This window comes from Scophthalmus maximus, chromosome 8 (genome assembly GCF_022379125.1).
Source record: "Scophthalmus maximus strain ysfricsl-2021 chromosome 8, ASM2237912v1, whole genome shotgun sequence".
NCBI lineage: Eukaryota > Metazoa > Chordata > Actinopteri > Pleuronectiformes > Scophthalmidae > Scophthalmus > Scophthalmus maximus.
Genome location: NC_061522.1, coordinates 18,174,573 through 18,188,088, shown reverse-complemented (window position 1 = coordinate 18,188,088; position 13,516 = coordinate 18,174,573). Strand labels below are relative to the sequence as shown.

General features: G+C 45.8%; 1 protein-coding gene across 2 annotated transcripts in view; it reads right to left on the bottom strand.

Moving 5' to 3' along the window:
• Positions 1 to 13,516, bottom strand: part of cnnm2b (cyclin and CBS domain divalent metal cation transport mediator 2b) — a 32,868-nt gene that overhangs the window by 3,995 nt on the left and 15,357 nt on the right. Inside the window, exons 2-6 of one of the 2 annotated variants that reach the window (XM_035637801.2) lie at positions 6,015 to 6,158; positions 4,333 to 4,470; positions 3,035 to 3,204; positions 1,667 to 1,760; positions 613 to 675 (exon numbers count right to left, since the gene is read on the bottom strand). In XM_035637801.2, coding sequence (XP_035493694.2) covers positions 613 to 675; positions 1,667 to 1,760; positions 3,035 to 3,204; positions 4,333 to 4,470; positions 6,015 to 6,158 — 609 coding nt within the window. Of the gene's footprint in view, positions 1 to 612; positions 676 to 1,666; positions 1,761 to 3,034; positions 3,205 to 4,332; positions 4,471 to 6,014; positions 6,159 to 13,516 lie in introns of those variants that run through there. The other variant, XR_007031310.1, reaches the window with a different exon arrangement.

The following is a 13,516-nucleotide window of genomic DNA, read 5'->3' as shown; positions in this document are numbered from 1 at the left end:
ATAACCTTTTTGTTCAACTACACTTCCGGATGAACGCAGGCGAGTTGTGCTCGTGGCACCGTGTCCGTGGTTCTGTGCAGCGTATAGAACTCGTCCTACATGTGCCTGTGTGCATGTGAACATATGTGTACATGTGTGTTTTTGTATGTGCGCTCAGTGGCGTCCAGCAGTGGGCCTGTAGCTGTAGGTCTTGTTTATGTAGTCGGAGGGTTAAAGGTTAGGGGCGAGCGGGGGCGGAGCCTGGGTCCGCTCGGGGGGCCTCCAGTCTCCAACACCATTCAGCCACTTGACTAATGGCTGGAGGGATGAGGGTGTTAAAGTCTCAATCTGAATCTGTTTTCCCCTCTCCCTCTTTCTCTTTCTCTTGAACATGAATATACAGTGTGTGTGTTGCATTCAAGTACAAACGGACAAACACAAGCTTGACCGCAAACCGCCAGAGAAGAAGAAAAAAACGGTAAAACACACCCATATACATTAACACAGAGCTGCTGGAAGACAATCTACTGGGCATGTACATTTTAGATTCAATAAAACATCATTTTTTTAGTAGTCATAAGTAGTTGACAGGATGATATTAGGTGTATGTATACAGAAAAAGGACCACTTTACCTGGAGATCCTGCTAATGATTCAGCTCTACTGACCACGAACGTACGAGACAGGGACAGAGGGACTTGAGGAAGCGAAGAGAGAGAGACAGAGGAAAAAAGGAGAGAAAAAGGAGAAGACAAAAATCACTGCATGAATTATTAAATCTGGGGTTTGCTTCTGGCACAAGGCATAGAGATTATGGAATTGAAAGGCCAAATTAAAGAAGATTCACCTTTGATTTCTAAGCGCCTACACACACACACACACACACACACACACACACACACACACACACACACACACACACAGAGGAAGCTCATGCTACTTTTCCACCAGTAGGTGTCTCTCAGATCCCGCCGCCCACAGGGAATCAGGGCGGTTGGGAAATGCTGAGAATAGTATTGCCAGTTTATGAATGAACTGAGAGGACTGAGCAGATCACTAGGTGACGCTTTCTCATGACGTCACTGCGGGACAGTGGTTAGGAATAACTCTGACATCCTGGTTACTGGCACAGATAAAGCGAGGGGGCGAGGTGAAGGCAGATATTGGTCTATTTCCACAGCATATCAAAGAGAAAGACAAAGTTAAAAAACTGCATTTGGCCTTCGTTAAACTACTGCAATAAAGTAAACGTGATGTAAAAGTACACTACTAAGTCATACTGTGGTCATGACTTACTGTACAATGGAAATATATGTGGTTAAAAGTGGATGATTACAATTTGAATTTTTGACACTGCTGATAGGACACCTATGTATTGCAACTGACACGTTAACAATACTTACTATATATTTTCATACATTAAATATCAAAGTGTTGTTTTTTTATTTTACAAATAAATATTGACTTGAACCAAATCTCAAAGGATACTGGAAAAAAATGTAATTTACTGTAAATCCTAAACTGTCTGAAACTGAAACTAACTAGTCAATGCTATATTTGGAGCCTCTCATTTATTTATTAAGTTTTTTACATTAACATTTTACTCAAGGAAGAAAGGAAAGAAGAGACTGAAAGACCATCAAACCCCCGACAAAGACGGGACGGGTCGGTCGGAGGTCGCACTGTACCTGGCGAGGTCGTCAGAGCCATCAACCCGTAGAAGGAGAACGGTCCCGCTTCAAACTTCATCCCCTCCTTTCCTGCCTCCACCTCCACTTTCCCCTGTGGCGGCAAGAAGCAAGAGTTATCCACGACTGCACGGCACAGAGTGTTTGAAATGCAAACTTTGTCCAATAACGAGTTTTCTTTTCAGACTGTTTGCATTTCATGAAAATGGTATCCATCTTTTTTAGAACACATTTCATCTCTTATCAGCGCCCTCACCTGCACGTGTGGATGTTCTGCATTAGTGCTTCATTGTGTCAGTCACAGTATATTTTTTTCCCACCTTTCTATCTAGGATATCAAAAATAGTTTTGTGCTTTGCAATTCCACTTTCACCCTCTTCAAAATCTTCTCAAATATACTGTATTTATTCACCGTGCCTGTGATTTTCGCAAATCCTTACTCTGTTTCAATGTTCTCCTACAGTAAGCCTGTTCTCAGGGGCAGTGGCCTCACTGGTCCCACCTGGACCTCATTTGATCCAGTGCAACCACACATATTCACTTCACTGTATCATATGTGTGAACGTTGGTAATTCCTACATGGAAGTGGAAGGCTTCCACTTCACTGCCTTGATCTCAACACTTGCTACTCTCCTCAACGTCAAAGAGGAAAACTGTAAATTGGCCACGGCAGCATTTTCAAAGACCAGATGTCAAACCGCAAAGCTACATGAAGGTTTCCTGGCGCCGTATTGAATCTGCTTTTGAGTAAATAAGAGCAAATTAGGTGTCTGCAAAGATAGGGCAGAGAGAAAGAAGAGGCATGTGTGCACTACTACCATCATTCTACATTTTTTAAACTTAACGTACATCGGATGTAAAAAGGGATTAGGATTCGTCAAGAAACCTTGGAAATACAAATGAAACACGATAAGTACCTTTTAAAGTTCTTCTACTCTAACACATGATGTACATTTATCTTTGTATCTTCTTAGATCAGACATTTGTATAACTGATGTTTACCTGTGGCACTGTCACATGATTTAATCCAAGCGGCCCTGCAGTGCAATCATACCATGCATACCGTAGAACCATAGTACGGATCTGTTCGATGGATGGCTGTACTGTAAAAAAAAACCTGTCGGACCGGTACTGATGTGTTAGTCGTACGTTAGTGCGCTGAAGTGTGATCAGTGTAACATGAGGTGTAGTGTAGTTATGTTGCGTGCAGCTGCCGTGTTAACAGTTATTGTATAGTTCGAAATTTAGTTTTGGAGTCAAACATTTTTGTGCCGTAAATCAATTTGAATGCAGGCCAGGAGTGGCTCCGATTCAGGACAACATTTTGGAACCGGCCTTCACGTTTGCACCTCGTCGTGCCCTACACACCTGCAGGATGAGGATGAAATAGTCCACGGGCTTGTTCCTGTGGAAGAGGTAGTGCTCCGCCGCCCGCTTGTTCTTCTCGTCGTACTTCAGCTCCTGGATGACGTTCGGGTGCTTCAGCAAGCGCAGCAGGATCTTCTCCGACATTTGCACGGGCGCAAACGGCTCCACCTCTGGGGAGAGAAGGGAAACCGTCAGGCGAGGAATCTCAAACAAGAACCATATGTCCCAACGGAATGATGATCCCAATGTTAATCAGAAGCAAGTTCAGATAGTTTTAAATGGTCAGTCTTTCACACAATTACTGACATTGTTTGCTTCTATTTTGAGACTTTTTTTTTGTTTTTATCATCATAAACTACACATTTTTTGATTTTGAGGAGTTTGTTGGACACCTTTGTTTCCACACAAACACAGTTTCGGCCCTCTACAGCATCCAAACCTTCCCATGCACGTAAACCTAAACAAAACTTCATTTAATAAAAAAGCCCTATCCTAACCTGGTCTGCTTTTTTACCACCTAATGGGCCAATCAGCTCCTTCAACTCAGCGGCGGTGATATGTGTCAGCTGGCTGCCGGCTCCACCACCAGGAACTAAACTCCCTAATAGTCTTTAGAGGAACTTAATCATCGCTTAGCTGCTAGGTCAAAGTTCCAAAGCAAATCCAGCTGCAGTGAGGCATAGTCGACTGCTGCTGCTGCTGCTGCTGCTGTCGCGGTCCTACTTAGATATTCCTCCGCCTCATCAGAGATCCACTTCCCAAGGGGAAGGGGAACGCGGGTGAAATATTTCACATTTTACACTAAGTATGTGGAGAACAGCGAATCATGGGCCAAAAATGCTGGATATGATGTCACCGAGGAACGAGTGTAAGCAAAACAGGGTGGTGTTTTTAAAGCTGTGAGCTACGATCTCAACATGTAACCCTCAGTGCATGACAAGCAAGCAAATAGACGCCTTTGCACAGACGTCCCGTGCCGCGCTCCCGAAAGGCCTTGCACCTCCTCACACACACACACACGCGCGCGCGCGCACATGCATACCAACACGCTTGCTGTGAGTCCTCGACACAACTCATTCCCTTACAAGCACACAGAACACACAGGCCCACAGCAGATACTCATTCTACACACATACTCACTCCTCCCTCCATCCACTCGCCCAAAAATTCAAAGCCCATACGGGCACACGCGCGCACACACGCACACACACACGCACACACACACACACACACTTTCCCCTGCAGCGAGGGGCTGAGGGCACACTGGGGGAAGTCAAGCAGCAACGCAGCCCACTTGCCTGTTGCTAGGAAACGCAGGGTAGCCAGCAGAAGCTGAGGTGATATTTTAACCTTCATTTCATTGTCGGTCGGCTTGAAGGCCGAGAAATCCTGCTTCCTTTCCCGGTGGGTGATTTTCTTCTTCGTCTTGTTGTCGGCTGAGGAGGGGAAAAAAATTAAAAAAGTCGGGGCTGAGACACAAACGGAAACTTTGGTGCAGAAGAAGGGGTGAACTCATGCCCCTCCACAGACACTGAGCTAGTCGCCCCGGGTCAGAGGGTGACTAAACTTGAGTTACCCAGAGCTTATTGCTTTTTCCAGAAACGTAGCCGTGGCGTCTTTCTCAGAACTAAAGGAGAGCTATAGGGGGCTACATTGTTAGCTTAGCACATTCTCAGCATTACTTACAGCCATATGTATTACAGCAACAAATAGACTGGCATGAACTCCACACTGACAACAGCACAGACAACTCAGGGCATGGTGCGGAATAAAAAGTGTCATTAAAAACAAAGGTCTACTGTGAAACGTCCTTGTATATGAAATCATATATAGATTTGGATGGATTTCTTTGCAGATGGGGGTGCAAAACACACGTAAAGACTCTGAGGTGGACAAACAACACCGTAAAAATAACTTTTTTGAATGGTAGTAAACTGAGAATAAAAATGTTATAGTCGCCCTCAATAGTGTGGAGTGGACCTTTGACAGTTCATGAGTCCCTGTGTTGACTCTTGTGTTATCTTATCTCACAGTTCATATGTCAAACAAATCACTTTTATGTATTTTTAAATTATACTCATACAAATAAAGTCCCTTCCATCTCTCTTCCTGTAAAACACCCAAGAATTTTCTGAAGACCCATCCTGCATATCCGGTCAGTTTTGACTTGGGGTGAGCAACCCCTCCCACCGAACAAGCACTCTTGACCTTTGGCTTGTGAGCAGTCGTAGTAGCTGGCGGAGAAACACCACTACCATCAAGTCCGAACAATTTGATAGAATCCCCGCACGTTGAATACAAACTCATTTCACTCAGCAATGCGTCTCATCACAGAAGGTAAACTGGGTCCTTTTTAAACCTAAAATGTAAAAAGTTATCGAACAAACTGTCGACACGGAACAATAATAGAATTCATCTGGAGTTGTGTGTCTGGTCACCTGATGAATGTCAGTCCCGTCACTCTCCTTTTAACTTTGCTTTGTTCTCCACCAACTCCGGAGGGAAACAATATCTGATGGCTTTTGAGGGCGGTTTGGATTAAAACCAAAACAATATTGTTGCGGGGCACGAGACCCAGACAGCGAGCTATAGATGAAGCTACAGAGTTGTGTGATGGTCACTACAGGCGACTCAGCACAGCTTTAGTTGCAACTTTCAATTGAATGTGTGCAAACACTTGTGCTATTCAGGATTCACAATCTTACAGTTTCTAGCTCCACATTGTCTTTTTCTTTGTCTCACGATATATTGTGCTACAGTCTAGTGTTACACCCCTTGCTGCTATTAAACAGCGGGGGCTTAGCAGAAAGGAGAATATGATGTGAACCATTTACTTGTGCTTATTTGAGATCCCCTGCAAGTTCTGGATCTGTTCATAACCAGTCGTGGATTCAAGCTCAGGGCTCTTACTTTCGACAGGCTTGGCGACGCCTTGAGATCTAAAGCCTAAAAGAGTGTGAGCGTCAAGAGTTGGACGTACTGTACAAGTCGGTCTCATCCAGGATCTCCGACTTGATGATCTCTTCGATGACGTCCTCCAGGGTGACGATACCCAGGACCTCGTAGAACGGGTCTCCCTCGCCCTCGTTGTTCACCCTCTGAACTATGGCCAGGTGGGATTTTCCTGGCGAAACAAACAAACACACACACACACACACACACACACACACACACACACACACACAAAGACGGGTCGTAAAAGTTAGGGTCGTATAATGATAAAGAGAGTTTAATGTAGGCGGTGACGAGTTACAGGGCAGGGGTGGCTTTGTCCACCATGTATCGCGGATGAATACTTGACGTGGTGTTTTTATACTATGAAAAAGAAAAAACTGAATGGCTCATGTCAGATAGTGTTGTGTCTGTTATGACGAGGAATCACATGTACACACGGGGCAGGAGACACAGAGTGATCTGACCTCCTGATGCAGAACATTGTTAGCAGTGCAGACAGAGTGACAGTCAAACAGTCCTACATTTCATCATATGAGCTCCATTCACCCCCCCCCCCCCCCTCCCTCCCTCCCTCCCTCCACATCTGTGTTCCCAGGACCCTCCTGTGTGCTGTACCATCTGAAAAAAGGAAAGAAGGAAAGACACAAACTGCTGTGTATGCAGAGAATACTGTCGCGCAAAAGACACTAAACAAATTCTTTGCCTTTTCTCAGCTTGTGATCATTTAAAAGGAATTTTCCAGAGGCCCAGGCTAATATTAGCCCCCTGCAAAATGAAGTTTCCATTCGGCCCCGGCGATATTCTCACCGAGCGGGGAGGAACGGACGGGGCGAAGCCTCCGCTGTGTGATCAGATTGTCTCGGAATGGGCCGTTTGCATGCAGATATACGCCGCGGCGTAAATAATGGAGGACATCGGCGGGGCTTGTGTGTGTGTGTACGTGTGCACGTACACGTGTGTCGGAGTGCGTGGGCACATGTGGGTGCACGGGTGTTGCGACCGTGTGTGTGTGTGTGTGTGCGTGCGTGATTATTTTCGGGAGAAAACAGGTACATCACAGATGCTGTTTCAGCCAAAGCCGGCTGCTTTGGTGCAGGAGGCAAGCACGGGCTTGAGAGAAGCTCTGGGCGGATCACCGAGAGTGCTTTGTTGCACTGCAGCTCGCCGCCTGCTCACAGCAGCGTGACGGCACGTCGGGCGCGCAACGCACAGAGCCGCCGAGTCTGAACGGGAGCATGGCGTCGGCGTCAGATGCAAAAAGTGATGCTGTCGACGAATGCGCTCAGGTTACACCTAACAGGCAGGAAGGGTAAGATCCCCAAAGAGAGAGGTATTAATAATGTAAACACAGAAGAATCCTTTACCGCAAAGAGTCCGCACGGGGCGGCCGGTCTCGCTTTCAAAGTCCAACTACATTTGTTAAGGTGTCGAGGACAACTTCTTTTGCTTGAGCACTGAAGGGGCTCGTGTTTAACTGGGACAAACACAAATGGAGCCTTGGTGGGTTAAAGCAATCAGGCCTCTGAAGTCCTTGAGCGAGCAATTACTCTGCACTGCCTGGGGAGGGAGAGGCCAGCACAGCGCGGCGAAACAGATCAATACTCGTCTTCCTTTTCTTTAATGGCTCCCACTCCCACTCGCATCACATCTACAACCAGGGCTTACGAACACGGGTTCGTATAGGCAGAGAGTGTGTGACCTTAATGTCACCTTATCTTATCTCGCCCACACAGAGCTAGAACAAGGACTAAAGGTGGAAAAATTTAGAAAAACATGTGAATATATGAAGCGATTTCATCCCACACGGGCCAATGATTGTTTCGTCACAGTCTCTTGCGTTTGCTCTGTGCAATTTAAAGGAACAGTCTGACATTTTGGGGAAGCCAGCTATACTCTTTCTTGCTGAGACTTAAATGAGACAACATAATATGCGGACACCTGCGGATGTTTGCATTCTCACATGCAGCCCCTCTGGAGAAGATCATGTAAATGTCCGGAGTGCAAGTGCATGTACAAAAGCAGCGGTAAGCGTTTTAATCTCACACAGTTTTGTAAAGTTCCGCGAATATTCCCTCATGGTCCGCTGTCGGTTTTTGTGTGCGGCACAGCCCTGGCTCTGTCAATTGATAACAAAAACACAAAATCACAACAGTGTGCAGCTTGTAAACATCACTCCTCGACACCTTAAGAGACGTGCTAGACACTGGAGCTATGACTCAGGGGTTTTGGCCAAGTGGTTAGCACATCCGTCTCCCATCCCCGAAATATTTTCTGAAAAGCAATAATTTAAAGTTTGACGAAATATCTTAAAATAACTTATCGGAATTAATATTCAAGAGAGACATCCCAAATATATAAAACATGTATGATCAAGTCCCCTACACAATGGACAAAATAACAGAAAACCTTTATGTGCGTGTATGTAATCCTGTAGCACCAAAGCCTCAACAAAATTGAGCACTGCAATGATGTATTTATTTATTCCTTTGTCGAAATTGAGTAGGTTTATATCATATGGCATATACTGTACTGTACTGTAAAAATATCCTTCTTATTATATCCACCCAGCGTGTACGGGGATGTCAGGTTTGGCTTCGACGGAGAAAAAGAAGGAACCAACAATCTGAACCTCACCTTTCTGACACAGAACGAGGCCCGACCTCTGACCTTGACGTAAGCCGACTGGTAAGAGGTGGAGGAGATCAGACGCAATCTGGACAAGTCAAACTAACATCAACCGCACTCTACTTCTCCTGAGGAGGTCGCCTGGGGAATTATTAGAGATGACCCATCCTACGAGCTTTAAATGAGGTCACGTAGGTCACTGGCTAAAAAAAAAAGAAGCGTTACACGGGGAAAAAAATGAATGGGAAGCTCTTGAAATGACAGAGAAAAGCATGTTTATGCAAGGTTTAAAAGTGTTTATTCTAGGATCTGTCCCATGGGCGCCAATGTAAGGAGATAACAATTTTATAAATTCCATGGAACAGACGTGGTCCTTCTACTATTCTTAATATGTTGTTTGGAATTCCTTAGGGTGTGTTTTGAGAAAATATTTTGCCAAGCCAGAACTGTGGCTATTATCTATAACGCTTTACCCTTCAAGGTTTCGCGGGGGGACTGGAGCCAATCCCAGCTGACATTGGGCGAGAGGCGGGCTACACCAATGTCGCCAATGTATGGCAGGGGCAACATACAGAGACGAGCAGCCATTCACACGCACATTCACACCTATGGTCAATTTGGAGTCTCCAACTTCTGCAGGTCTTTGGACTGTAGGAGGAAGCCGGCGAGAGAAAAAACCACGGGGACAACATGCAAACTCCACAAAGAAAAGGTGCTTGCATGGCTAAATATGAACGCAAACAAACAGATGTGCGTGCCTGCGTACAAAATAACTCAACAACACGTAGACAGATTTTACACCAAACTTGGTGGAAAATGCTTTTGAAGCTGATCGGTCAGAGCGCAGGAGAAAGTGGCATCTACTAAGTTTATGCTGAATTCTGCCTGTGTGGTCAAAACGTAACGGTTGTTTTGACGGGCCATCGACGCAGGCGGGATTTCTTGTGCGGCCGATGGTCGGTCTGACCGTGACAGACGAGAGAAGGAGGGAGAGAGCGAGAGAGCAGTGCAAAGAGAGCCGCACACAGCTCTACAAGGAAGCTGCAGAGCAAAACACTGAAGCTGTTTCCAGGCCAACTGCGGACATTGTCCGACTTCTCCTTTCACATATGATGAACGCAGCAGGAGTTTTGGCCTAGTAGTGGTTAGCGCGTCCGTCTCCCATCCCCAAAACTGTGGGTTCAAGCCCCAACCTGTGCGGTCAAAAAGTCAAACAACAAACAATCTTTCTTCAAAATCGTTTACTGCCCCTTTAACTTACTGATTTATGACATTGAGTGAAAAGAAATTTGAGCACGGACTACAGTATCTTAGTTAGATGAAGATGTAAAAGTTGCTAGTTTATGAGTCCGGTGCCAATGTATACTCCTCTTCTGGTGTTGTTGTCTACAGTCTATCTTAAGTCTAGTTCTGTCTCTCTTAGTTCACACACACACACACACACACACACACACACAAGCACACTATCGCACAGTAGCTCCACTCCACATCATTTTGTCTCGCTGTCCCACAACATGAGTGCATACCTCCAAGTTTCCCACAAAGAAAAAATACCACACAAGCGACTGGAAAAAAAAGAAATGCAGCTTCTGTCTTCCATAAATATATTATGAGACAATGACAGCCTGTTTATTCATAGCTTCTTAGCTGCTGTTATGGCGGAGGATTTTGTGGGGAGGGGGGGGGGGACTGGAGGTGACCTCCTGGACCCTCTGGAGCCTGGAACTTGGCGGCGGGCCTCAGGGAGAGCGTGTCCTTGCAGAGACCAGTCGTCTGGGGTCCTATACGCCACCACTGCTGCCCGACATCTGGGGCTGTCTAGCTGGGCTGAGACTGAATGCATGCTGGGTAGTCCAGCACACACGCACACGGCACACATCGGGGTCAGGGGTCGACTCCCTTTCAATTTCGCCCGCTAAAGCGGCATGCTTTCTTGGTCAAAAAGTCATTAGACAGCTCTTGTATGTGATTTGTAAAAATACATTGCGAAGAATAACGGTCGTGTTGCCCAGTTAATGGCATTGTCAGGTCACTCATTCTAAGTGAGTGGAGTCAAGACACACGTAGCACACACACACACACACACACACACGCACAGGATTATTTTGTTTCCCTTAACAACAAAGCAGCAAATGACCAAGGTACCGGGAAGTGCTTAATCCCGCTGAGGAGACAGTCGGGGACCGCAGCACTCTCATTTAGCTTCATGCGTTTCATTCAAACAGCGGCTGTGAAAGGATGAAGACGCACTGGTCTGTAACAGATCCACTGCACACTGTCATGGCCAAGATTTTGTACTGTTGTGCGGCTGGTCCGGCGGCTGGTCCGGCACGCTCCTAACATAGCAAGTGCGAGAGAGAGAAAGCTGAAATCACGCAAACATATCCGGTGTATTGGTTCAAAGGAGTGCAGAAAAGGGTCCATTGAAGCTTTCCCTGAATAGTAGGGATGATCGGACACCATTTTTCCCCATTCCGATATCAATTCCGATACCTGGACTTTGCGCATTGGCCGATACCGAGTGCCGATCTGATACCATTGCATTTTTAAAAAATGCAAATGTATTTCACTGTAACAGCTGTTTGCTACTAACCCTGAATGGAAGAGATGATTGCTATCATCGTTGTACGGCCTGGCTCGGGTTAAACCCTTTGAGAAACAGATACATACAGAGAATGAATGCAATCCTACTTCTACTATCTGGTTTGACAGTCCATAACTGAAGAACACAAATAAATCCATGAATACACCACGATTACTTCCTCTAAGTGGCTGAAAAGTGCAGTAGAAAGTTTTACCCGGGTGAAACCACTTAGAAGACACGGTGCCGGCAAAAGTGCCGGATCAGGCACTGGCGAGTGTGGGGATCTGTGCACCGATCCGGCACTTTTGCCAGCACCGGAGGCGTCTTCGATTCTGGTATCGGAATCGGAACATCTCCAGGAAAGAGACTAAAACTTCACATCTGTGTGAGGAGACCAGGAGTCATCTTGCTCAAAAATAATACGTGAAACAAACGTGTCGAATCGGCACCTTTGCTCTTTAATGGCACCTGAGCAGCGAATTAGTGTCGCTGACAAACCAACTCCTGACATCGGCACAGGGGGCTGGACGGAGAACACTCGGCATTTTTTCGACCGAGTGTCTGGACAACATTTGCACCAGAACCTGGCGGACGGCAGCGTCAGCCCCGTCACTGGTGTGTGGAGGCTCCAGAGGCCGAGCCTGAGAACCGCCGCTCAGGCCTTCGGAGACTAAGCCGTGTGCTCTTTTCCACCATTCCCAGCTTATTTATGGAATGCAGCTTTGTCATATTTTTCCATAGCGCAATTTCCCCCTATAAATAGGCCCGTAAGGCTCGCAGAGCTGGGGTGGGAGTATGAGGGGTCAGTATCTGTCCTGCTCACTCATCGTTGCCCCCCCTCCGTGTCTTGCTCTCCTCCTATTTTTCCAAACGGCACTGACAAATATAGTGCTGAGTTAGGGTGATGGGAACCCGTCGGACGATCTTACCTCCAGTGAAAGAGTGGGGAAACAGGCAAGGCTTAGTTTCCAGACATTCTGACACATTTTTCCATCGACACGGACGAAAACGTTGCCCCGATGCTGGTAACATGTCGACTATTTAGAGCTTCTTCATCTACACAAACATTTAGTCTGAACACACACGCGGTAGAATAACACATCGCTGTCTTGGCCCGTATTATCTGGAGACACAAGTGGAATGTGTTGTCTGTCTGGATGTTTGTGTGCTTAAGTGTTCCTATTTCCTCCACAAGTATTATAGATAAAGAAAATAAATAAACAAAATTCCTTTTATCTGTTAATATAAATACAGGAGCATATTAATCCCTAACCTTTCCATGAAAGGGGAAGTGCTGCGGAGAGACTCGAAACTCCCGAGGAAATCCTACGAGTGGCGGCAAGTGTGCGGTCAAACGCGTGTTTTTCACCTAACACTTCTGTCAATAACAAAGTATACTGTGCAAGAACGTTACCTGGGTTTTTCACTTTCTCACTTCAAGGGGGGGGGGGGCAGAGAATATGGGTTAAGAAGTGGATTGCGTGAAAGCAGCAGGGATGCTGACGTTTTGTCGCGCTACAGTTGCTCACGGGTTTCCGATCGACCCGTGACGCCCCTGCGCTGTCATTGGCTGAAGTGCTTCGACGCCAGTGATGGAGTAGTCCACGCACTCACTGCCAATCACAGCACACACTACAGGATTTGGTCTCCCTGACATGATATTGAGCCTGCTAGATATCTGGCAGGCGTCCGCAAGGCACCGGCGGGTCACTTGCGTGATGGCAGTTCACACATGGCGATCGAGTGCTGATTTGCGAGATCTGGCTTACAGTCGTCGAGTGTGAACTTTTGATTTGTTGATGACAAGAAAACTGTGGGAGTAGCCGCACAGTGTGCATTCAAATCTTTAATTGAAACTCACCTCTTCAAAACTGCTATGAATATGTGAATGAAAAGTGCTATATAAATAAAATGTATTGTTATAATCATTAAATGTAATTTAGCAGCAACAGACTTCATTATTCTGTCAGAACTGCAAAGAGGAAATCTGAATAACGTATGTAAAGTTCACTATTTTATTAGAAAAAATACACAGAAAGACATCATAGTACAGTCTAAAGATCCAAGATAATACGATGTGTTCCAAATATCTTTTCCTGTTTCTCCAATTTTGCATTGGAGTTTTTTTTCTCACTGGCAATCTCCTCAACATAGAAACACTGGAGTCTCATGGCTAATCGTCCATGGCTTTATGCATTGGTTTAATTAAGTTCCTCATGAATAATGCAAGTGTTAAATTCAGATTTAAAAATAAAACCAAGCAGTTTTAATTTCTCTGATTCAATTATTTGTCCTCACTGACGCCGCTCCCTCGACCA